Source organism: Lupinus angustifolius, chromosome LG03 (genome assembly GCF_001865875.1).
Source record: "Lupinus angustifolius cultivar Tanjil chromosome LG03, LupAngTanjil_v1.0, whole genome shotgun sequence".
Classification (NCBI taxonomy): domain Eukaryota; kingdom Viridiplantae; phylum Streptophyta; class Magnoliopsida; order Fabales; family Fabaceae; genus Lupinus; species Lupinus angustifolius.
The window spans coordinates 27,548,449-27,575,636 of NC_032011.1; the positions used below are offsets into that span (position 1 = coordinate 27,548,449).

General features: G+C 34.0%; 3 protein-coding genes and 1 long non-coding RNA gene across 5 annotated transcripts; 3 read left to right on the top strand and 1 right to left on the bottom strand.

Annotated features, from left to right (window-relative positions):
• LOC109344305 lies at positions 2,361-10,840 on the top strand. Of its 2 annotated transcripts, none has more exons than XM_019583030.1 (16): positions 2,361-2,717; positions 2,855-2,992; positions 3,248-3,415; positions 3,550-3,816; positions 4,008-4,102; positions 4,866-4,947; positions 5,048-5,263; positions 5,840-5,899; positions 6,248-6,327; positions 7,029-7,339; positions 7,433-7,524; positions 7,618-7,747; positions 8,421-9,577; positions 9,676-9,974; positions 10,105-10,272; positions 10,376-10,840. In XM_019583030.1, the coding sequence occupies exons 1-16, from the start codon at positions 2,484-2,486 to the stop codon at positions 10,509-10,511; spliced, it is 3,633 nt and encodes a 1,210-aa protein (XP_019438575.1). In that variant the 5' UTR covers positions 2,361-2,483; the 3' UTR covers positions 10,512-10,840. The 2 variants fall into 2 exon arrangements, with proteins under 2 accessions (XP_019438575.1, XP_019438576.1); XM_019583031.1 differs by having other exon boundaries at positions 2,861-2,992.
• Positions 7,436-24,886, bottom strand: LOC109344308. The gene is made up of 3 exons (XR_002107312.1): positions 24,738-24,886; positions 20,636-20,642; positions 7,436-7,446 (listed from the first exon to the last, which is right to left on the bottom strand). It is a non-coding gene; the product is annotated as an uncharacterized LOC109344308 (long non-coding RNA).
• On the top strand, positions 12,746-20,932 carry LOC109344306 (long chain acyl-CoA synthetase 9, chloroplastic-like). The gene is made up of 11 exons (XM_019583032.1): positions 12,746-13,476; positions 13,566-13,646; positions 14,947-15,210; positions 15,404-15,535; positions 15,635-15,808; positions 15,946-16,175; positions 16,735-16,852; positions 18,300-18,431; positions 19,035-19,169; positions 19,234-19,440; positions 20,573-20,932. The coding sequence occupies exons 1-11, from the start codon at positions 13,036-13,038 to the stop codon at positions 20,738-20,740; spliced, it is 2,082 nt and encodes a 693-aa protein (XP_019438577.1). The 5' UTR covers positions 12,746-13,035; the 3' UTR covers positions 20,741-20,932.
• On the top strand, positions 22,797-25,777 carry LOC109344307. The gene is made up of 2 exons (XM_019583033.1): positions 22,797-23,214; positions 25,469-25,777. The coding sequence occupies exons 1-2, from the start codon at positions 22,926-22,928 to the stop codon at positions 25,771-25,773; spliced, it is 594 nt and encodes a 197-aa protein (XP_019438578.1). The 5' UTR covers positions 22,797-22,925; the 3' UTR covers positions 25,774-25,777.

Here is a 27,188-nt window from a genome sequence, read left to right on the forward strand (position 1 = left end):
AAGTCGTGAACTAGGGGATACCCTAGTAAGGATACATAATATCATTGTACAACGATCGACCGACCGTAAGAGACTTGGTCATGTGACCGTCCAGGATTGTCCGGTGATGAGTTGTAGTGATTGAGATGTTACCTTGAGCATGTACGGTTGACGTACTATCGGGTCCCACGAGAAGCATTCCTTGTCGGGAGATGGCTTAAGGATGGGCCGATCATGTGTTTGATTAATACATTTGCATTTGATTCTGATTAAGAATGCATTGCATTGCATTGTGACCATGAAGTAGTGGAGAGGAAATGACGAGACGACTTAGAGCACCATGATGTAAGCATGGACGGCACTGATTGGACGGTGATTCGCCAACATTGTCTTGAGGGAGAGTCTGGGTGAGACGAGTCCCTTGTATTCCTGGGGAGGTACCCTGTTGGATCGGACAGTTCTCACAGGCCAAACTAGGCAATCTCTGACAACCCCTGGATTGCATTCGAGATCGATGAGAGGGATACCGAGAAAGCGTTTGTACGACCTAGGTCCGGGTAGGACTGTTCCTGAGGGAACCGATCGATCTATTTTTAATTCCTTGCGAGGATATGTTATTTCGGGTGGTACAAAACGGCTTGGTACGGGACCTGTACTCTCGATTATTTCCGATTAGGATGTTGGATGGATATTGGTGTAAGGTGGATGATCATGACATATCATGCATACATTATCATTGGGGAAATACATTCCCACCTGCGAGTTACAAGTATGGTGTATTTATATGTTTATGTATGTGATGTGATTATGAGTATAATGTTGATTATATTATTTGATATATTGGTAATGTTGAAATAAATGGTAAGTTATGAATTTCTTCATGATGTTGATGATAAATGATGAATTATATGTTTAAATATATTTTATGTCTGAGTGTGATATTCTGAGTAAGTCCACGCCGTCAATGAATTTATGTTCATTAGATGTCTTACTCTCTCTGTTGTATTGTTTCTTGTTTTGTATATGCTTACTATGCAGATGGCCTACAACAGCACCCACATTCGCGGCTACCACTTCACGATGTCCCCGGCGGGACAATGGGTCAGTGATGGGCACTGATACACTTACACAGGCCACTGCGGTTTGTCGTTGCAGATGGAGTGCAACGGGTCATCGATGATGATTCCCCACCCTGACGCTTACATTGACGCTTCTTTCACATTGCCGCCAACGGGTATGATGCCTCCAGATGTTGGACCTCGACACCCGCCAATTAGGAGTGACGACGCTGGTCCCTCTCACAGTCGTAGGACGTGGGCGGATTGTTTGGATGCTCCGTCATCCCGCAGAGCCCAGAGGAGCCGGGTTCTTGGAGGGGGTCCTTGCAAGAAGACTCCGAGTCTGAGAATGTCATCCCCACCAAATTATGACGACGAGGTCATTGAGCTCGTAAATGTGGAGAGTTCGGTGGAGGTCATCGACCTCGTGTCTAACTCAGAAGAGGAAGAGGATCTGAGTGAGGGGTCCAGCATTCCTGGAATCTTCTGAGTCGGCTTGTGGGCTAGTCGATGCCCTTTTGTTTGTTTTGATGGGGGCTGTGTATTTGGTGATTTTGTATATGTAGTGGCGATGTAGTTTCCGCCTTTATTGAACTATTATGTAGGATCTGATTATGACTTAATTGATTATATGCATTACTTTATTCAGGAAATTGTGAATCAGGTTAAGTTATCATTTGATAACGATAAGTTGATTTTCCGTATTCGAATTACTTAAAGTGATGTCCCGGAAAAAGGAAGGTTTTGAAAAGGAAACAATTTTATACAATCTCTTTATTCAAAAAAAAAAATTTACCCATTTTTCCGCAATGTTTTTTAGAAGTATTTTTCAGGGCGTTACATATGTGTATATATATTAATTTTCATATGCATTAACAAAGCATAAGAATATAAAGATAAACAACCTATAATGAGAAACTTTATACTCACTTAGTTAGAAGTAACTAATTCTTTAACTCCATTTCTTACCTTATTGCAAACATGTTTATATATCAAACTTTTTTATTAAAATACTTTTCATAAAAAATATAAAAAATAGAGAATTGTTATAATATTCAACATTAGTCACTAACTTATTACTGAAAGTCAAAACTTCTTGAAAGTATAACTCATAAGAAGTGGATAATATCATCATAAAATCCTCATTTATCTAATGACATTTTTTACTACACATAAATTTTACATTGAGTGAAGAGGGGTATAAGTTTCTTTCACACACTAATAGAATTTTAAAAGGACATAAATAATAGTAATAATAAAAGTAAAATAAATGAATTTCAGCCTCGGTGATTTTGAAACTTAATATTACCATATCTGGCGGGAACGAAACTCTATTCCCTCCAAAAGTTCCGCAACGTTAGTTCAAGACCCAATCACTCTTCTAATTCCCCAAATCCCAAAACCCTAATTTCATCCATCATCTCCGTTCGATCCAATTCCACGAATATGATGGCGCCGGATCTCAGTACCTGCAACGAAGCCACACCACCGCGCCGGAGTACCCGGCGGCGGTTGGTCCAGTCCACACTCTTCCCTCACAAGCCACCACCAGAGGCCAATCAGAAAGACGATAAAGAAGATGAACATGATGATGATTACTGCATCACTGAGAAGAATCGCAAGAAGAGAAAATCCAAGGCAGCAAAAACCACTCCTCCAAAGAAACCTCCAAAATCAAAGGTGATCGACATCTCCCATTTTTCCTTTTCCTTTTACTATTTGATTTAACTCTCACGCTTATTTGGTAATGATATCCTAATAGAATTCAAGTAAGTTTGTGATTTTGAATTCTAATCATGTCTATTTTCTCCTTCTAGAAACAGAATTGCTCGCCGAAGAAAAATGGACCAATTAATGGTGTTAAGGAGTTAACTTTGGGGCAAATGTTGGCAGATTCAGTTCAGGCGGATACACACGTGCCTGATTTGCGCTTAGAGGCGAAAATCTCGGCCGAGGTTATTACCACACCTCTTGCATTGTCTGAGTTCTTTTAATTCAGAGCTAATTTCAGGACTAAGATTTTAAGTGATTATATGTTATATATATGCTCTGAATTGTGTGAAATAGCAACATGCGGCTTAGCTTCTGCATGTTGTAAATGCAGGCCACCAGAGATGTTTGCTATAAACTTTCATTATAACTACAACTTTAGTTTCACTTAACAGTGATCTAAGAATCTTTGCCACATGTTATATGACTATGTTATTCAGGAAAATTCAAGGATGTATGCAGGACGGGAAATGCATCCTCTTTTTGCACCGCGGAAGGTGAACAAAAGAGTTCAGGATGTGGCTGAATCAGGCAGTAATTTTTCCACAGTTGAGAGGGCTGTTGAAAGAATTACCTGTGGTCCTATTCATGTATTTGAAAATATTCAGGTATGTTACTTTGGCCAATGATTTGCTATTGCATCCATATGAATATGATCAAAGGTAGCAGCATATGTTTACTTTACCTCTGGGTTTTAAATTCTTTGAAATTTTGTGTTAAGTCATGAAATTTGTTCATGCAGGATGATACCTCTCTCCTTGACTGGGGAGAGTGGACATTTTTAGGAAAGACCACCTATGTGAATTGCAGTCCAGAAAGTTCAAATTCTTTTGTTTTGGAGGGCTCTGTTGAATCCTTAAACTTTGATAAGCTTAATAGCCCTTCGGATCCCACAGGTGCTTCACTTTCTCAGACTGCCTTGCCTTCTTCAGATCAACCTTCTATACAGCCAGAAAATTTGCAAGAAATATCACCATCAAACTCAACTTTGCAAGTTAATGAGCAAACAGTATGTCCTCAAATTTGGATAATCAATGATGTACAGTTTGTTGTATATTTTAATAGATGCATCTTGTCAGTAACCCTCCTCCTTTGCACTGCTTTGGCCTGTGGATAATCAATGGAACCTAGTTTGGAGGGTGAAACACACTCTCTCCTCTGTCTTTGCCTCTGATTTTTATTTTTTAATTGTTATTTCAGGACGTGGAGGTGGATATATCTGCGACCTTTTCTGGGCAAGATGATATTTTCGGAGAATCACATGTGAAACCATCAAGTAGATTTCTTCAAGAAAGGTTAAACATACATGACCACCCAATATCTTCATGGCAATAACCAATTATTTTTTAACATATCAATATCTTCTTGGCACAACATTAAGGTTGTTTGCCTTGTAATCTGGAGGTCATGGTTTCAAATTTGGAAATAGCCTCCTCGCTTGCAAGGGTCACTCTCTACTAGTGCTAGCGTTACCTGATACGTCTCGTGTCAAGCTGTCGAGTCTTTAAGTGTTTTTAGCATTATTAGTTTATGACTTTGCTAATATAACTCTCTACCAATGCTATGTTAGGAAATATGCACGGAAGCAAAAGTTGCATGGTTTTGAAAAAATAGAAAATGTTGCAAGTGTTTCTGCCTGTTCATGTATCTTTTCACTAACACTAGCCAGCAAATTGTTTTTTGGATCTCAATCATTGAACACTTATGTCTTGGATATATAATTCTTTTTGCTTAAAGCATGGTGATTGTGAGATCATTTGGTGTTTGCATCTTGATAGTCAAGGTTTCCTAATGATAATTTATTTTGCTGCCTTCAGTCCTTTTTCTTTCTTTTAGCTTATATAAATATCGTCTGGCTTGTTGTGGTCCCTTTATTAGTTCAGCAATGGATTTTATTAATCATCAAAGACAAAAACTTGTACTCTGTTGCTTATTTTTCCAATGGGATTTGAAGTATCATTAAAGTTATGACTTCATTTTTCAGTTCAATATGGTTTAGGCTTGTTGAGGAAATTTATTTCATGATAGTGAGGCTTTTCCTTGTATTCCGCATTGCAGTATGAAGTCATACTACCATAGTGAAGGTAAGACTAAGGACTGCTTATGGACTTACAAGTACAAGCCAACAAAAGCCATTGAGGTCAGACATTTTCGCTTTCTTAAATATTAAAGCTGCTTTTTAAAAAAATAATGTAGTTCTAAAATCCAAATTCTGCTTTCTTTGTTTCAATTTTTTGTAGGTGTGTGGTAATGATGAAGCTGTGAATTTCTTGCGTGACTGGCTTCATCAATGGCATGAAAGACGCTATCAAAGCAGGAAAGATTCTTCAATCAGAGATAAAATTGACATTCAAGATGATGATGATTATATCTGTTCTGGTAGTGACTACGATTCAGAAGATATAAACAAGGAGGACTCCCTGCAAAATGTTCTTTTAATTACAGGACCAATAGGGGTGAGTGAAATCTACGTTGTCAAAGCTGCAGCATACACTTATTGCATGAATGACCTTCTATGTTCATCCTGTATATATTGGTGAAATGGAATTAAAATATGTATGGAGTAGTAGATTAAAGCTACTAGACAATTGAAAAGGTAAAAGCAAGGGGAACTAGACTACTAGAGTGTAGAGATCATACAAATAAGTGAAAAATAATAAACACTTGGTGCACAAACTTTTAGCTATTTGATTGATAAAGATATAATTTAATGAGTAATATGTGGGATGAAAATGGATTTGATTCTGAACAAATTAGAGACTGACTATTGTTGCATTCCTGTTTATTTAAAAGCCACTAAAACACTAGCTTTGGCTACTTATGTTCTGTACTATAATCGAATTGAATTCTAGTACTTACAAGGCTCCATGTATTTTAAAATTATTTGTGGATTATTGTGTGCTATTGCTAGGCAAAACATCTGCATTTAAGCATGCACTGTTCCCTTTAATAGCAGCCAGAATCAATATTTTGCTCAGTGTAAAAATCCTTGTTCATATTGATGGCTAAAGTGCAAGTCTATCACATTGCAGAGTGGCAAGTCTGCAGCTGTCTATGCTTGTGCCGAGGAGCAAGGTTTTGAGATTTTAGAGGTATATTTTATATATTTTTTGACTATTTATGTTTTTAAATTGATCCACTTTTAAAACTACAATATTCATTGATCTAATGAATTCTTCAGCAACCTTATTTTTATGAAAAACATCACTAGACATCATGTGTTAATCGACCATTTGGATTTATGTTGATGTCTATAAGTTTGCTGCCTTTTGTGAACTTTGTAGTTAAGCTTGTTATTTTATGGGCAATGTGAAATGATAGTCTGACTCTGAGAGAATCATTATATATTGCTATAGTTAAATAAATATAAGAGAGGCCATTTTATTATTTATTATTAATATAGCTGAATATATTACTTATGGCTAGTGTTGTCTCAACAGCTCAATGCATCAGACTGCCGAAATGGAATTGCTGTCAAGCAGTATTTTGGAGATACTCTTGGATCACATGGGTTCAAAAGGTTTGTTAACTTGTCCTGTCAATCCTTGCTGATAGCTTGCAATCTTCTGGCGCTGAGCAACTTTAACCAACTCTAGTTGGCTTGTTTTGTATACACACTTTCATTTCCTTGCAGTGTCTTGTCAGTTTATTTGAGTCTTACTCTTGTATGAGGAGCATTTCATATTTTTCCAGAAATCAGTAATTCATTGAACATGGAATGTAAATGTCTTGTCCAATGCTACAGGATAAAGAGTGTAATCAATAGTTCCAAAATAAAATATATTTTTCTTTTCTGCTTGTTGACTTAACTCTTACGGTCAGGTGTCAGATTTACAAACTATAGTAATGTAATTATCCAATGGAAGAAAGTTGAACAAAATTTTGGATGTTAAGGAGACAAGTTGGAATTATAAAAGAAGTATGGACTGAGCATCATGAAGTGTTGTTGGAGTCTCTAGATATCTTAAGCTATAGACTTTTGATGTGGCATTGGGCCAGTTCTTCCATTCATGCTTTACTTAGAGATAGAAAAGCAATAGAGTAGGTCTGCTGATAAAAAGTGGGTGCAGCTTATACACTTAAACTACTTTATTACATGTTGTCCCTGGATTTCATACCTATTTTAGTATTGTAGAATGAAGATACTCATTGTAAGAAGGGATTCTTCAAGCAGTTCTGTGATAGACTTATAATATATCTTATTTGATGTAACTATTTCAGGTTATTGGAACACACAGCGAGTTCACAGAATAAAACTACAAAATTATCCTCATCTCCGGCTTTACCTAATGGTAAGGCATCTGACAAGATGGATGATGGCGTGGTTGAACTAATAACCGTATCCGATGATGAAGCTCATAACCTGTGTGGAACATCACAGAAGTTACTTGGCAAAAATAATGTATTTGCAGTTCAAACTTTAATTCTAGTTGAGGAGATCGACATCCTTTTTCCGGAAGATCGTGGATGTATTGCTGCCATACAACAGATTGCTGAGACAGCAAGGGGACCAATAATATTGACCAGCAATAGTAAGATGACTAGCTAGAATAATGTTTATTGTAAACAAATAGCTTTTATCACCATGTTCATATTTATGAAGACATAATAATGCTGTCAATCAGGTGATAATCATGGTCTGCCAGATAGTTTTGATAGGCTACATGTTTCTTTTTCATTGCCATCACCTAAGGAGTTGCTTTGCCATCTATACAAGGTTTGTGCTCAAGGACTTCCCCTTTCTTCCCCAAAAAAGCAGGGACTAAATTGAAATCCATTTTTAATTACATATTCTACGAACATCCTGTAGGTTTGTGTCACAGAAGGAGTTAATGCCCATCCTCTCTTACTAGAGAAGTTTATACAGTCTTGTGATGGAGATATCCGAAAAACCATAATGCATCTTCAATTCTGGTTCCAGAGTGAAAGATTTAGAAAAGGTATCACAGAACATCTTATGAAAAACCAGTCATTCAATTTTTTGTTCATCTCTATAATTTGATTGATTCACAGCTCAGACATTCTTTAATTAAATCATAATTTCATATTAGCAGTAACTTGTATCATGTATGGGACAGAAAGTATCTTGTTGTATGCATTTACTGACAATGGAGTAAGATTTAAAAGGTGAGACTAGATTAGCCACATTTGACAATGTGTTGTGAGTAGAGCTACAACGTGAAATGGAAAACCAGCAAAAATAATTGAACCAGTATTTGTTTATTCTCAAAATACATTTTTCTTCCATGAGATTGTCATGCAACTTTTTTCAGCTTCAAGATGCTGTTTGTTGGTATAATACACTGCTAGGTGTTAGTATTATTTACCCCATCCAAAAATCTTGGTAAATATTAGTTTTCTTCTTTACTCTATCTCTTCCTTTTTAATTCTTCATTTTATCAACACTTCGACTTCATTTTTGTTAGAAGATTTTTTCCTAAGATAGTTCTAAATTAACAACTGTGAACACCTTTTTATACTATTCTGATTTTTGATAGTGATATATGTGCTTAGGGAATTAAAATTGGACTCTAAAAATTATTCACAATTCCTATATATCTGATCACCATTTAATTACCTGCAAAAATTATGATTTCTCCTTTTATTCTACAGATGGGAAAGTGCAAACAATTTATGGCTCACTTCCATTTGATCTTGAAGTTGCCCATCAGATACTACCAAAGATAATGCCCTGGGATCTCCCCTCAGAGTTGTCTGAAAAAATTGAGAACGAAATTGCCAAATCAATATCCATAATGGAAGAAAACTCTAGCTTGCAAGGGTTAGTCAAGGAAGAGCTTCAAATACATGAAAGAGTAAATGATTTAGATGTGCAGTTTGGGAAGACGGATTATATAGAGGCCATGAAGATGGAGATGATTAAGAGAAATGGATCTATAACAGACTACAGTGAGTTTGAAATTCAATACAATGCTATTTCTGAATTTTCCAACTGTTCTGGATCCCCACTAGCGTCCTCTAAGCAACATGGTCAAAGGAAACTTGTAGTGATGTCCTCTGATTCTGAGGATGAGGATCCAAATAATGGACTTCCTTTTGACAAAGCTAGAAAGAGGCAATCCCTTGAAGACAACAATGAATCTTCCTCTGAGATAAAGTTGAGTGAAAATTATTCCAGAGCATCATTTCACAAGCTGGTTTGTTCTGAATTGGAGGATTCAGAGGAGGAACATTTTAAATTTTCAGAAACAGCGGATGATACATGCTTAAATGAAACATGCAGATCATTGGATATATCTTGTGTGCCAGAATCAACATTTGTTCCTGAGACTGTAATTGAAAATGAAATAGATACTATGTCTGAAGCAGTGTCTTCAGGCCATCTTGTTGGTCCTCTTCAAGTTTCTACGAATAAAAAATTGATACCATCCACTTTCAGTAGTCGTAAGCGCTTGAAGAAAATGGCTCAAAATTCAGATTTGCTGATGAATACTGAAATTCAAGGGTCTTTTTCAAAAGATGTGCAATATTTTCTAGATGAAAAGATTGAAACTAAAATTGCCAATGTGATGGATGAATGCAGTTGTGTGGGTTTCACACCAAACTCGAAGTTTGTTGAGCCCATTCCATCAATAGAGACAGATGTAGTACAAAAGTTGTGGAAAGAATTTCGTGATTGTCGAATGGACTTAAGACAACATTCCAACTCTGAAGAGGCAGGTGCTATTCAACTTTTTAATCTTGCTGGTGGGCTGAGCAATCTAATTTCAGAAGCTGACCTGCTTCATAACCACCAACATAAACTATGTGTAAGTGCCTTTTATAGCTGAAATGAAAATTGTGAAGTTTTTCTTCTTTTGTTTTGTAATGACTCTCATGATATTGATAATACACGAGTGATGTGCAGGATATTATGGAATCTCCGATGTTCCTTTCTGATCAAGTGGCATCTAGTGGTCATGATGAGCAAATGATGATGTCCACTTTTGCTGAACATGGTTTTTGCTTTTATGCTAAACAAATAGCAGACATGCGATTAAAGTTGGGTCATGAGAACAAGTTTGATTTAACTTCTGAGATGTTGGCTTCCACAACTAATGTTATGGCATTGGGGAAATTATCTAGGCAGGACCCCAGCAAAAGCACAAATATCTATACTGAAAAGCAATTAGAAATGAACAACCCAATAAGTCATATGCAGAAGAGGTATGTGGCCTTGGCTTTTGTCTATAGTTAGTAAACACTATTACACTAGTCATCCTTTTTTGAGGTATTTTCTTTAAACACTTTTGAGCATGTCTTGGTGTCAATCTTAATTCCGGAACCTGCTTTACAGTGAAAACAGAACATCTCTCTCCAATGTCATCCAGTCCATTGTCCCTGCAAGAATATCCTTGTCTTTGAGAGATGTTGCAATTAATGAATATTTATCCTCATTGCGCCGAATTTCAAGGTCAGAAGCATCCCGCATTTCAGAAAGTGTTCAGATGAAGAGAAGAGGAAGGTATGTTGTGCAGCAAATTCAGTTGTTTTCAGTTTTTCATTGATTGGAAAAATCAATTAGTTTCTTGAATATTTGCGCTTTCATGTTTCATGTTCCAATGCAGGGTGCGGGGTTTTCAACATTACTTGAGCAGATGTACAATGTTGTCTCCGGAAGATATAGCATTTGTGAGTGAGAGTGATTTGTACAGAAAGATTTCTTCACTATGCCCAGCTGAAGTGGAAAACAATCATGCATGATTATAACTTCATAATGGAGGTTTATTAACGCAGCCTATTTATTATATCATTATATGTGGTATATTGTTTACATACCAGCAGGTAGGTGTTGATTGTTGACATAGGATTAGGTTAGCCTAGTTTGTTTTTGCCATGATAATTATGGCCATTTCTGAGATTGTAAATTATACTAGAGCAGTGATAGGAGTCACAGAAGAGGTAGTAATTGACCCAATTCTACTAATGATTTACACTTCACTTTTTTGTTGTAAAGCTTAAATGATTCGTTGTCTTTATGTGATGTTATTGTAAGGTACAAATAAACAAATTGGACTAAAATTCCAGATTGTCTTCCATGTTGCATCAATTTGTGATCTAATAGCAGGTTCTGTTCATAGTAACTATGGCTATTGAGCAATTGAGTCTTCATGATTTGAATCCTCATGCTAAATACTAGCTGCTAGCTCGCATAGTAAACTGAGAATGTTTGCTTAATACATATATCAAACATCTTCAAATACACAAGTTTTTGGTGCTCAGGCTACTTATTATTTTATTTGGATCACAACTTGAAAATATGGTGAAGTTATCAATTTCTAAAATCACTTTATCCAAATCTTAAAATCTCTAGTGTAGGACCGTAGGTATTTAGTTTACTCTAAAACATTGTGGCAGGGATATTAGAGATGTTGATGAAAGATAACATGCATATGATATCTGAAATTGGGATGACAATGAGTGCGGAAGGCCGCGGATAATGCTTTCTTGTTTCTAAACTTATACTTTTTGCATATACCTATGCGGATAGTGGATATTTGTAGGTTTTTAATTTTAATGATATATTGAGATACTTTATAATAATCTATATATAAAAATAATTATTACATGAATAATATAATATTTATATGCTAAGTTTATGATTACAGTCAAATAGGTCTAATTTTTATGAAATAATAAAGTATATAATATATAATCTTAAATAATAATAACACTATATATATAAATTTAATTAAAAACTAAATTTATAAATTTGCGGTACACACGAGGCCAATATCATAAAACTTGTTCTCACCTATAAGTTATTATTGTGGATACCGTTGCGAGTATTTTTATAAGTAACCACATATTGAGTTTTTTTACTATCCCTAATAAGAAATGAGATCTTTCTAGTACTAGGTCTCTAGTATTGGAATGTTTTTTTAGTACTACCAAATATAAAAAGTATTCTTATCATATGAGTAAGGAACTAATCTATTTCAGCATACGTGATTGTCTATATTAATAAGTGTTAATACGAGAAATTAAATATTTGACTTTTTGATCTTCCTGCGGAGTCTTACCCCATTAGACCAATGCATTAGATAAGTAACTATGCATGTTTACGGATGAAAATACTCTAAGCATCAGTTAAAAAAAGAAAATACTCTAAGCATCAGTTAAAAAAAGAAAATACTCTAAGCATCAGTTAAAAAAAGAAAATACTCTAAGCATCAGTTAAAAAAAGAAAATACTCTAAGCATCAGTTAAAAAAAGAAAATACCTAATCTTGAACTGTGTATTTGTCTCCGAAGCCACAAAACTCGCAGTATTAACTCCTAACAAAGGACCATAAACAACCCTGTGAATATGGTCCCATTTCTACCATCACTCATGATTCATCAAACTACCTACCATGCATATTTCTTACTTTGTTTATCTCGCTTTTCAACCACAAACAAAGGTCATGCATGTTAATGAACTTGGCATCTAGGTTGGTTGCAAGACACCCTAATTATTTGCTTATGCTCAAATCAATTTCTGAATATGTTAAAGGTGTGGCTTGTATAAATGCAAGCAACTCTCATTTAATAAGATTTAAGAAGAGTAGATATTAATCTTACATGTTTTCTAAGTTGGAGGCTAGGTTGTAATAAATTGTGATACAACTATATCATATTTTTGAATTTGAGGTATAAAAATGTAGCAATAACCTTTTTGATTAATGGATAGGTACACAAAATAATATATAATGATACTTTTATTATTTTAATTACAATGAAATCACATTTTGGTCACTGATAATATAAAGATAAACAATAATTTATCTCTCTATTAGTAGTATAGTCCTATATGATAGATGAAAATCACATGTCTCTAACATTTTCTCATTTTCTCAATTCTCAATATCTCTAATTATATAACAAATTGAGAAATTTTATGTTATTATGATAAATATAGTATTATTTTAACAACAAAGTAGTGTCTGTGATCACGTAAGTCATATACTGATACTCCAAACCTGAATTTTCTTATTGTTCTCTATACCAAAAAGCTTCCACGATCACGTTTCCAAAAACTCTTTTCCTCTTTCTTCTTCTCCTTCCACCACATTGTTCTAATGCAACGTGTTCATTCTCATTTTCTGACCGTTTCTCACAACACACCTTATATAAAAGCCTCCTTCTTCTAATACCCGAAATAGAAACAAAGAATCAAATCTCATCCATTTCTCGTTTCACCGATCCATTTCCCTTTCAATTCACTCGATCACACTAATCCATTAACAATGAACGCTTACATTATCGGTATCGTGATTCCTCTCATCGTTCTCCTCTTACGTAACTCCAAAAACCGCAAACGCCGTGGCTTACCCGTCGATGTCGGCGGCGACCACGGCGTGGCGCTACGCAACCACCGATTCACTTCACCGATGAGTTCCGCCTGGGAGGGCGTGACAACACTCGCGGAGATGTTCGAACGTGCATGCAAGGTGCATCCTGATAAATTGTTGCTTGGCACGCGCGGATTGATCTCGAGTGAGATGGAGGTGGTTAATGGAAGAAGCTTCGAGAAGCTTCATCTCGGAGAGTATAAATGGATCACGTATCGTAAAGTGTTTGAAGTTGTTACTGCTTTTGGTTCTGGTTTGGCGAAGCTAGGTCATGTGAGGGAAGAGCGTGTTGCTATTTTTGCTGAAACTAGAGAAGAATGGTTTATTGCACTTCAGGTTTTGTTTTTTATGACTAATATAAAATAAGAGTTTCATTTTTGTAATGGAGATTTTGATTTTGTGTGTATCTGTGTTTTGTTCTTCAGGGTTGTTTCAGGAGAAATGCGACGGTTGTGACTATATATGCGTCGTTGGGAGAGGAAGCTTTATGTCATTCATTGAATGAGGTTCTCTATCTGTTGTTTTTTTAAGTCTTTTGTTGTAATAGGAAAATTGAAGTTGTTTTAAATTGGGGTTGTTCTGCCAAATGGAGATGCTGTCCAACTAGGAATTTTCTAAACAGAAACGAGAGAAGAAACTAGAAAATATCAAAACATGTTAAATATGATTTAAGATATACTCAATACAACAAGATATGTGCACTTAATCCTATTAGGCGAGGAGGGCCACATAAATCAAATAATGTCATAATGCTTAATCAGAAATCATATCTATTTGATTGAGAAAGCTTGCACTCTAAAAGAGAGAAAAGAATTTATGGTCTCTTTAGTTTGACAAAACTTTTTGCGTTTTTATTTTCTGCTTTGATTATTAGTTGCAATAATGTAACCTTATTTTCATTTTGTTTAGATGTATAGAAACAGTCAAAACATAAATATAATTAAAGTAAGGCTAATTAGAAAGTAAAAACAAAAAAGTGAAAATAGAAAACATGTTCTTAAACCAAACTGACCCTCAATTGTTATTCAACAAATTGCTTTTCTAAATATATATCTTCTGGCAGTAGTAATAGCACACTAGATCCTATAAATCAAATGGTAGTTATGCCAATTTCTAGAGGTAGGGCCATAAGAGGATGTCAATGAGTATGATATATGATAGATTTAATAAGAATAAGACTTTGTTGTTGTTGTCTTTAACCATGTGTGTCGAATAAAATATTATTTTCACCTGTTAAGGTGACATAATATAAATAAATAGCACAACTCTCTCAAGGTCATTAGTACTAAGTTTGCAAGTTTCATAAAGAAAACAGCAGTGTAAGAAAAGAATGGAAAGGAATGATGGCAACACTGCAACATTATTTGTAATATTATCTGGAATTAATGAGGAGGTGAAAGAAAGGAATGGAGGTCAACGTTTCGAATCCTGATGCGCTTATGAGGATAAGACTGCATAAATCTAACTCCCAAAAAGAGTCACATGCAGTTGAAAATATAACTGATCGAAACAGAAAAGGCAGGTGTTTTTAGGCAAACTAAAGTTTTATTCTATTTAATTTTCCCCTTTCTCATACACAAGTTCTTCATCTAGCCTGAAACCTCATTTCCCTTCTTTTCCTTTGTAATTTACTTGTCTATAAAACATCTCACAACTGCTCGACATGCAAATTTTGGTATTTAAAGTGCATTTACTTTCTGGATTATGTCTATGGTTGGAGATGATTGACTGGAACCAGTATGCTTTTTTACTATCATTCTAGCTCTTGTGCTCCTTTTTTGTAACCATTCTTTAAATCTGTGCCAGACGGAGGTTGTAACTGTGATTTGTGGGGGCAAAGAATTGAGAGCACTTGTACATATTAGTGGACAACTTCACTCAGTGAAAAGTGTGATATGCATGGATGATGATATCCCACCTGAAGCCTCGTCTGTTCAGCATGGCTGGACAATCACTTCCTTCACTGATGTTGAGAGACTTGGTCGAGAAAATCCCGTTGATGCGGATTTACCTCTTCCAGGAGACGTTGCTGTTATAATGTACACCAGTGGAAGTACAGGATTGCCTAAGGTTAGAAGCATATTTGAGATAATAGTTCTTCAAATGTTAATTTTTATATCCTTTAACTTTATTAACACTGCTATATGGTAGTTTAGGCGGGACTAAAATTTGTTTGCTTTTCTTTGTAAATTTGCTTCTCTTTCTCTTTGTTTCTCACTTTTTGTTATAGTGCTTTTTTATTTTTTTTATTTTGTGTGTGTAGGGCGTGATGATGACACACAGAAATGTCTTAGCAACAGTCTCTGCTGTAATGACAATAGTTCCGAACCTTGCAGATAAGGATGTGTATCTAGCATATTTACCAATGGCTCATATCCTTGAATTAGTAGCTGAGGTATGGGTGTCTGCTTACTGAATTAGTATTTCAGTTTCGTTCTTCTTTTCCTCTGTTTTCTTGTCTTGCATGTTTTGACAAACTCAACTACTTGTTTAGAATTTAATTGCCTCTGTTGGAGGCGCAATTGGATACGGATCTCCTTTGACTCTAACTGATACATCAAACAAAATAAAAAAGGGAACAAAGGGGGATGCCACTGAATTGATGCCAACTGTGATGGCATGTGTACCAGCAATTCTTGATCGTGTACGTGATGGAGTGTTCAAGAAGGTATTTGATTTGTGATGCAAGTCAAGAATAAGACCTACATATTTATTATTAATAGTATCATGTATGTGTTATTGAGCTTGCTGAATGAACCTTTTAGGTATACACTCACCTAGCAAGACTAAAGTCTGATCATGCAGGTAAATGCAAAGGGAGGATTATCAAAGAAATTGTTTGATATAGCCTATGTACGGAGGTTGCATGCAATGAACGGTAGCTGGTTTGGTGCCTGGGGCTTGGAAAAAGCTCTGTGGAATTTTCTCGTGTTTAGAAAGGTCAAAGCAATTCTTGGTGGTCGTATCCGCTTTATACTGTGTGGTGGTGCTCCTCTCTCTGGTGATACCCAAAGATTCATCAATATTTGTCTTGAGTGAGTATTGTCAATCTTTTTGCCCACAATAAAATAATAAAAAACCATTAGAGAATAAAAGGAGTGAAGCGTAATAGCAGAGGATAAGATATTCTCCTGAGGTAAACAAAAAAGTTAATTTAAAAATAAAAAATACAGAAGATTAGAGTTCACTAGAAAGACACATTGACTAGCCAAAGCTCCTCTGTTACTATTGTACTATTGTGTAATAGCAGTACTACTGTAAGTCAAAATATGGAAGCTTGTCTCATTCAAGTATAAACTGCTCCTCTGTTATTTATGGCCTTTGAATAATATCCTTTAACTGGACTTGATAGCTGATATTAACAATAATTCGCAATGTGGATCTTTTTTTCTGTTCTTGAAAAATTAAACTCCCATATCAATTACTGATAGATTGTTTTTGTAAAGGAAATAGTACTAGATTCACTCTAGAGTGGCCTCTGCTAAAAGAAGTTTTGTTTACTAACTCCACTCATGAACATCCTTTTCCTTTTCTTCTTCTTGATCTCTTGTGTTATCTTTTTCTGTTACATTTAAGTTTGGTTGTCTTTTCCAGTGCTCCAATTTGTCAAGGATATGGTCTCACAGAGACTTGTGCTGGCGCGGCATTCTCTGATTTTGACGATATTTCTGTTGGCCGAGTTGGACCACCTCTTCCTTGCTCATATATTAAGGTAGAAATTGATCAGATTTAATGGACCAAAGTACATTTTAACTTATGAATTATTTTACAGAAAATAATTGCTACTTTGTTATTTCAAATTCATGTGGGTTTCATTTTATAGTACCTTCTAATGGAATAATACTACATTGCTATACATGTAGATTTTGGTATAAACCTGTAAATTGTATTAGCAAATAACGCCAAGTAAAAAAAATCATATTTCATCCATCCTTCAAGAAGTGCCACCTTCTATGAAGGGTTCACTCTAGGAACAATAAAAAAAATGAAAATGAGAAATCTTACAAGCACTATAAACTTTTGAAGTAGCAATTTTAATGTTTTTCACCTAGGTAGATTTTGATTTGTTGCTCCTTGCATTTTATATCATTGCACATAATACACTCAGTTAATCTACATTTCTTGCTTAAGATATTCCATTAAATTACATTATCAATTAAATATACATTGGCTGTCTCTTTTATGATTTAGGCTTTTTGAGTAGCTGCTGTATTAGCAAGAGATGCCCAGTTCAGATCCATAAATTTATTCTGTTGTAACTTGGTTACGTACACTCCATACTTGTTCAAAATTTATTCTCATTTTTAATGGTTGTATTCTCATTTTTAATGGTTTGGTCCATTTTCATCCGACGCATCTGTAGAATGCTTCTCCATATTGTGATCATTAATCCTCAACTGATTTGGAATATAGTAGGGGTCTTGGTGCACAACCTAAAGAATTGACTCAACCATGAAAAGATATATTTTGTTAGTGACAAATGAAAAATAGGTACAAGAGCAGAGGAAGATATCCTCTGAAACGAGACCCAAAAGAAAAAAGAAGAGACAATTGAACAAGCTGATTAACTAAGAAAAGCTCTAAAATCTTAAACCTGAAATGTTAATGCACCCATCGTGAGATGGATAATGGGTTAGAGTATTTGGATTAGCAACCCTACAATTATAGTAATGATTGGGCCATTTTCTTGAATATCAATTGTGTATGATAGGATGATAGCCATTTAAAAACCATAATGCAACATAGTATCTTCAACCAAAGTCATAAAATTGCCTCTTGCCCAACTTCATGGCATGTTTAAAATTAATCAGAACTTTGTGCATGCAGAAATTTCCGTTTAGTCACGTCCAAACATAATCGTGCTATTAATCTACTCTTAAGCTTTCAATTTTTCATGCTTCCTGATTTCAAGTGCTCTGAAATCTTTCTGGTGATGTTGCGACCGAATAAAAATAACAGGATTGGCTAGGTATCTATCCTCTTCCTCATGATAATCATTACTGTTGTTGTCTTCTTATATCTTAGCGCAATGTGCCAATGTGTGAAGGCTTCAGGACTAACTCATGAATTCTACTATGATTATTTCACAATGGTGGTTTACTTTCTTTTTCTGCATTAAAAACTATTGCTTATGTTAGCATTTGGTATTTTCTACTCAGCTAATTGACTGGCCTGAAGGTGGATATTCAGTTAATGACTCGCCAATGCCCCGTGGGGAAATTGTAATTGGTGGTCCAAATGTCACTCTTGGATACTTCAAAAATGAAGAAAAGACAAGAGAGTCTTACAAGGTATGGTGTTTTTTTGGTCCTCATGGAAAAAAGGTTAGTTAGGAAAAGATGTCACTTCTCATTTTCTACTATTATCGTGATAGGTCTTGTGAGATATAAATCCATTCACGAGTCTTTACCTAGTGCTAGTACTGTAAGCTTTTAGGAGAGTTGATCTTTGACATGGTATCTAAGCCTTTATGACCTAGTAGTTAGTTATTTGATCCTTGCCACCTCTATTCTTCTAAGGGTTTGTTTGCGAGTTGGTTTTTGGAGGGTAATGGAGGGAAGGGAAAGGCTTAGGAGCCTAAAATATACTTGTTAGATGACTCTGAAGCTTTCCATTTCACTTCCTTCCCCTCCAGAACCCAACTCGCTAGCAGACTTTAAATAAATGTCAAATTTCAGCACAAGGTAGCTGGGCGTATGCATTGTCCATGCTTTAAGCCCCAAGTACTCTGTGTTTGTGTTAAGTATAAAACCATTCATGAGATTTCACCTAACAACTACTTTTCAGGACAGCTGGTACTTGACAGTTCTGCTTAGTGAATTTCAAAGTTTTAATTTGCTGCTTTTCTTCCTTTCTAATTACATATAATTATTTGTGTATCATTTGTTGTGAAGGTTGATGAAAGAGGAACAAGGTGGTTCTGTACTGGTGACATAGGGAGATTTCATGCAGATGGTTGCATTGAGATCATTGATAGAAAAAAGGACATAGTCAAACTGCAGCACGGAGAATATGTCTCCTTGGGAAAGGTACCATTATTGGTTTGTGGAAGGCACCATTCTTAATATTTTATGACTAATTTATTAAGTACAGGTTGAGGCAGCTCTTCTTGGCAGCCCCTTTGTGGACAATATCATGTTGCATGCTGATCCTTTTCATAGTTACTGTGTGGCACTCGTGGTGGTTTCTCATCCTGCATTGGAAGGATGGGCTTCAAAGCAAGGAATTGCTTATTCTGATCTTTCGGAACTGTGCGGGAAAGAAGAAACTGGGAAGGAGGTGCATGCATCACTTGTAAAGGTATGTCTTTTCTAAGATTTTTTAAAACTTGGCTGTAATGTTTTGGAATTGAACTTTTAGTTTTTAGAAGGTACATTTGTATATGTCAACAGTAAAATTGAGTTAAAACACTGAGGCAAAATTTGAGGTTACCACCAGTTCTTCATCCAAAAATGTCTTAGGCTGTATGCTTGTTCGAGCAGTTGAATTTTTTCTTATTCTTTTCCCAGTGAAAGCAGTTGGAAAATTTGGAATGAAAATCATTTGACATTTGCTTTGTACAATGAAATGTGGGATTATTTAAAGTGGAGTGCAACTCATTTTCAATCTAACTCACAAATTTTTGTCACTTCTATTATATGGAATTAAGTTGGAAGTGAATTTTTACCATCTACCTAGCAACAACGGGTGAAAATAAAAACCTTCCCATCCTTATTTTTTCTACGTTCCAAATATTTCAGTTTTTCATTTTTCACCTATTCAAGCAAGCATAACCTTAGTATGGCGGATACAAATTTTGTGGCGTAGAGGGAGAGAGAGGAGAGAAAAAGGCCTTTTCGTTGTAAACATGTCAATACAATAAACTTAATTCAATGTCTTGTTGAGTTTTTATCCCTGTGAAAAGGATATGACTGTTCTATCTTTGCTGGAGTATTGAAATTGTCTTGCTAATTTAACAATGAGCCTGATATTTCAATCAGCATGTTATCCTTCATTCCCAAGTGTGTAATATTGACACTAATTTAGTTATATCTACTCTCTAGTCGCATGAAAACAAAATAGCCTAAAACAGAAGAAAATATATTTAGTAAGGTCATGAAGACAAGAATGCATGCCACTGGAGACCTCTAAGTTTGGTTGTAAAAGAAAATATGGGGTCTACATGTAGTTGTAAAGCTCATTGCTTGAAGGTGAGTTAATTTTGTCCCCAGCAATGTAAGGAACACAATAATGAAGGATATTTCGTTTAGTTCCCTAGTGGCTCTTTTTCCCCTTTTGGCTCAAGGAAAAAAGGATCTCTAAAATGTACTCTTTAAATGGACATCTCAAATATAATTTGGAAGTACAACCTACACAATATTAATTGCCTTTCATGTTGCCCACGTAATATCATTTCTTCACTTATTATTTAAATTTATGAAACTATATGCAGGAAGCAAAGAAAGCTCGGTTGGAAAAATTTGAGATTCCTGCAAAACTTAAATTGCTTTCTGACCCATGGACTCCTGAGACTGGCCTAGTCACTGCGGCTCTCAAGATCAAGAGAGACCCCATCAGAAAGGCTTTCCATGAAGATCTCTCTAAGTTATATGCTTCATAGAGTATGAACAAACTCTGAATCTGGTTACTCATCTCAGTGAAAGAAGATACTGTTATTTTATATTTTGGGTCGGGGAGAATTTTGTATTTTTTTGTTTTTGCCATTTTAAATTAGTTTTGAACATGCATACTGAGGCTTATGACAAGGCCAAAATCTTGAATAAGAGTTATGCTAGAACAAACACTTCATATCACTCCTTGTTAACCAAATAACAAACTTATTCAATCAACTATTCATTTGTATTTCACCTTCCTGAAGTTGCAGCATGTTCTGGGTTGAGTTAGAGCATGGCATGCTCTGGGCTCTCATGTTTTATTATTAAAAAAATGAACTAAGATTAAAGGATAACAATGTTGTTTCTCTTGTGACTCGCATAAAACCTTGTGTTTATGTACCTTGACATAAGGTAATTTCTTGTGCACAAAGATTAGCCAAGCTTAGTTAGTTATGATTTTGGGGCCAACAACCGTCCAAGTCATTAGTGATGCTCCACATTTTCTCTCTTCTCTAGCTGTAGACTTCAGTGGTGCTTCCTTTTAAGGGAGTCACATATTCCTCCAACTTTGTATCATTTCATTTTTCTTTCTTATTAGTCAGGAAAATAAAATATAAATTAAATATATATTAACTTTATATTTTCTGAAAATGTACATAAACTATACACATTCCCTTCTAAGAAGGGTGGGGCAGTTGTAGTTTGTTTTTTCCATTTGGCCTTTAGGGCCCTTTAATACACAACAAAAAAGAATTGATAGCATAGAGGATAATATTATTTTGGGTCAAATAATAGATGGTAAAATATAATTTACCTAACAATAATTAAATTTACCAAGTATCAGAAAGGAGTAATACTTAGAAATAAATATTTACTTTATACATCATGATTTTCTATTAATCTGAGTACTTATTCTAGCACTCTTATATTTATATAGCTTACTATTAAGCTCATTTAGAGTAACTTTATTTTTAGAAAGAAAGAAAATTTTTATTCACCCTTAATTTGATAAGATGAATGGAGATCTCAATTTAAACTTACTCACTTTAAAGAAGTATTTTTTTATAGGTTAGATTGTTGTTCAATATTCAAAGAGGATGCATTAAAAATGTCGGTAGTATTTCTTTCGTTACTCACACCTACCTGCACATCGGATATGTTCCCATTTGCTTGGATGCTTGATTCAAAGTCACCACTATGCCCATAAAAATAAGAGGAAAAAATGTAGTATTAATAAAAATGTATCATCTCCGTTATGAATAAGGATCCTCTCCATTAATGGAGAGGCAAGTGATTATTTTGCTCACATTTTTAATGGTAAAAAGGTAATTTTATAATACACAATAGGGTAAAATTGTTATTACATATTGCATTTTGTGTGTTAATGTGTATCACTTGTCTCTCCATTAATGGAGAGGAGCCTTACTCCTCCGTTATCGGAGGGTCCAGTATCACATAAGATTATGACATGTGGACTTAAAAAAATTAATGGTTCCAATTTTAAAATATTTTTAGGCAAAAACTTATTACAAATGATGAATAGTGTACGAGTCATTGCATAATCCTATATTAATAGTGTATGAGTCATTGCATAATCCAATATTCATGTTTTACCATTATTAACTCTTCAAAAAGATAATACAAATAAATAGTAAATGATATAATTATGTATAAATCTTTATGTTAATATTGTTTAAATATTATACTCCATGGTAATTTATATTCCATTTATTTGAGTTGCAAACTAGGAACTATTGTGCTGTTTATATCCGTGTTTATATCCGTAGATCCTAGGATAATCAAAATGTCAAATATTAGATTCTTGAGAGCAATACTTGTTGGAAGGGACAATTACGAATTCGGAAGAGATTAGTTCCTTACTCAAAGATAAGAAGATAAAATTGGTAATACCGAAAAAAAAAACTAATAACTATTTTGCTGTTTATATCCATAAGTGCCCATCACTTTACATTACTCATACACTCATAAATCTAGTGCAGATGGGTCCATGCTCATGATCTCCCATTTAGCTTCACTTTCTCACCATATATATTCCCAAGAATTCCTTCTACCCTTTTAAATTAGTTCACATCACTTAAGCTTTTCTTTCCATTTTCTCTCTATTCATTCATTCTTATACTTCTATACTTCACCTTCTACATTTTCCAGCATCAACCCTACATAACTAACATGAATAGAAATGCATACAAAGAGGAAAAACCATGCTGCTATTTCCATCCAAAACAAGTGCTTGTTGGGGTCTGCCCCTTATGCTTGAATGAAAGACTACTCATTGTGGCTGCAAAACAAGGCAACCATAACAACTCTCACTCTAAAGTATCACTTAGGTTTCAAAGTTCCATACACGAAAAGAAACCTTCTACTTCTATTCACAAGATCTTTGCTTTTGGTTCTCTCTTCAGTTCAAAACAGTGGAAATCTGAGAACATAGAATATGATGTCTCTCCCACTCGAGAAGGTAATAATAGCTTCTTTTACTTATATATAGCTATAGCTAATGTCAAATTCTCATTTTCTTATTCTTCCTTTGTATCTACATCTCTCACCATTATTAATGATAATAATAATACCTAAATTACACTCATATTCCCTAAGTTTTATCAAAATTATACAAACTATCTCTCATTTTTACACCTATGTAAACTCCCTAATTTTTATATTTTCATTAGACTCACCAACTCTACATGAGAAATATGTGTAATCTTTTAAACAAAAAATACGATAAATACAATTTAGTTAAACAAAATATGATATATTATGTATACAAGTCCAAATAATATATGAGTCAATACCTATTTATTATTTTTGGTTCGTTACGATATAATATAAGAACGATTTAAACAATATCTCTTTAGAATTGTTGATGCATTTTGTAACAAAAAATAATAAAGATACACAATATAATATGTTTTGTTTAACTTAATTGCATTTATCACATTTTTTGTTTAAAAAATTACAATTGTTTCTCATGCAGGGATGATTAGTGTAATGAAAGTATAAGAATTAGGGGTTTGTATAAATATAAAAAAATGAAGGTGGTTTATGTAATTTGACTAAAATTCAGGGGATGTTAGTGTAATTTACTCTAATATTAATATTATTATTAATAAGAAATTTCCTTGTGTATGGCTATGAAATTAAAAAATATTTTTTTAGGAAAATATATTAAGATTGTGTATTCATTAGATAATAGATAAAGGATTAATGCATTTTTTCAATAAAAGTGTTGTTTGACGAGAAAAAATATAGATGTTCAAATGTCAGTGTATTATTCACTATTTATATTTAATTATCATGAATTAAAAATAATAATTCAAACAAATAATAAGTGATGTAGTGCCTGTATAAAACAAAATTTATCCTCTTAGTTTTATATTCTTTAACCCTCCTTCTTAATGATTAATAAAATTTAGTTATTTTTGTGTGTGGGAAGAATGTTAGAGATTAATTTCTTGGTTGAAACATAAGATCACAAAATTAAATCAAATACTGCCTCCCCTTCCTAATAGTTTTTCAGATATATGATTGCAAAAGAATTTTTGGTATTATACAGTTATGCTTCATTATTTCTCAGTTTTGTTGGGATTTTGTTATCTAAAAAGTGTAATATTTTTGTATTTGTTAGGTAAAGATTTATATAAGAACATTATATTATCTAATATTTATTTAGATTTTTTGTTGAAGAGTGAACAATGATTTAATACGAATGATAAAATATACAATATAAAATTAATACATTCCCACTTGGGGTACATGAGAATTGCATTCATTACTATGCGAGAATTTTGTGTGCATGTTTGTGTGTCTTCATGTGTAAGATAAGAATGTAATAATAATGATGAAATTAAGGTAAAAAAGTGATGGTACAGGGTAATTAATAGTGCTAATTAGACAGTAGGTGAAAAGCTTTCAGTTATGTTATCCCTTTCTTCTTGATGTGGTATTAGTGTCAGATAGAAAACGCCAAGGGCATTATGACACTGACAAATTATATTGGTGAGGAACAAGGGTACATCACTAATTTGGCAAAATGTCAGTCATGTTTTTGGAAGGTATATCATGCCATTATTGAAGATACACGCTCTTTTATTTATTTTAATGTGTCAGTGTCTATTGTGTGCTAATTACATTCATTATCAAATACATTCATTTTGAATTTGCTTTCAATCAAATACATTCAATGAATTGATGGAGCCTAACTAGTGCAATTTTATGTTCAAACTGATTGAGTCGAATTGATTTATATCAATTTTTGTATATAACTAGTTAGACGAATGGCTCGGATCGATCAAATGTCTGGTTCTCAGTTAAACAAGTCAGAGCTACTCATCTAATTATGTACCAAAACTGATATAAATTGTTTTGACTGATTAGTTTAAGATAAAATTGATGACTCAATCAATTTGACTAATTCAGCTTCTTCAATTAATAATTATGATATTACATCAACAAGTTCAGTTATAAAAAACCTGTGATGCCAAATTTAAAACCAACTGAAAGTTCAAACCCCAAAATTTAAAGTTCAACATGTCTTCAAGAACGCTACATAACTTAAAGTTCAGACAAAAAAAGTAAAAAAACCTTAGACTATTAAACTAAATTATTGTTCACTTCTTTTCTACATCTTTGCCAAGAATTTCAGATCCCTTTTTTTTTCATTTGGTCTTGGTATTTATAATGATATTATAGAATGGGTTTAATTAACTTTGCAGAGTCATTTATATCAATAAAGTTTGAAGAAAATGGGGTAGCCTCGTGGGAAAAGAGCACAGTCTCTAATAAGGTCTCCATAGAAAATAGCAATTGGAACAATCATGACAGCAAAAAGACAAAGAGCGTGATAGAGCATGGGAAGTCACGTGACATATTTAGGTGGCGAAAGCGTATAGGGCACATGTTCCATCTCATACAGTGGAAGAAGACTATTGGTTTGTGCCATGTGACAAATAAGGTTGAAGGAGTGAAAGGGAGAAAGGGTAATTGGATGAGGACTCTCACAAAGAAGAAGACCATGTAATAAATAATAAGGAAGAACAATTTAGTCTTTAGTCTGAATATTCTTTTTATTCTCTCATGTTTCTTTAATTTTATCAATTTCATTTCTGGAAAATTGAAAATGGTTTAAAAAATTTCAACTATGAGTAAAATTAGTCTTTTTAATATTAAATTAGTCTAGAGTAAATGTTATAAAATATATTAAAAATGATTAATTTGACTAACATTTGAAATTTATGAGAACCATTTCGAGTTTTATAATTTTTAAGAGACCAAACCAGTAATTTAAAAACATGTGAAATTGATTGCGCAACTTGTAAAATTCAAAATACATCTATTATCTTATAAAATATTTTATTATTAATTTTTTTTATTTAAATACATTTTTTATCAATCAATTGCAGTGTGAAATGACACTTTTTAATATATCAGATGTACACTGATAAAGTTGATATAGTATTATTTAGACTTTAGAGACAAAACTAGCTTTGTCTATAACAAATGTTCTTTAAATTTCAAAAAGAAAAAAAAAGAAAAGGGTAGACTTTTAGAGTCAAAATTAGCTTTATCTCTAAAAAAATATGCTTTAGATTACAAAAAGAAAAAAAAGGGTCGTAGTGCTTTGCATGCTTTGCCTTTGGGAATGAGGTTCTTCCTATAATTCTATTGTTTTTTTCTTCTATTTACTCCATTTGCTATATAGACAGTACAGAGTGTAAAAGATGAGTTTGTTGAAATTGCTTTGGTTTTAAGATTTATACTTAAAAAACAAGATATTCAACATTTTTAGTACTCATTCCACACTGAAACACTGCCATAACTCCTAGTGTTAGGTACCCATAGTGGAAAACATTGAAGCATAAAGGGCCCTATTGCATAATGCTAGACAACTTGTCTTATAGTTGTCTTAGTGGGAGAATGTCATGTTCCAAATTAATTTTCAAAATAACATCAATATGGTTTTTTTAAATATGGGAACAAATTAAAAATAGTAATTAAATTGCACATTATTTGTTCAATAATCGTCAACCCCAATTATGAATTCTTGAAGATGATCGGCCCCAGATTAATATTCCTATTCCTGCCCCACTCAATAACATAGTGTCATATCATTTAAAATTTCAGTTCGCATTTAACAAGCCTAAATCACTTAAACAATATCCATTAAAATAAAGGTTCCTATTTGACACTATGTTATTAGATAAGATAGAGTTAAAATACTAATTTGGGATATATAATCTCCATTCCATCTCACGTATAAGCCATACCATGTGTGTGTTTGTCTGCTTAGATCTTTCCTTATAGTATACTTAATGTTGTCCTACACAAGGTCATTTTGACCCCAAGCTATGGCATTAAGGGCAGGACCATGAATTTGGCACACTAGGACCATGGTTGAAAGGTATGGTAGGCAAAAGCATTATTAGGAGTAGACGA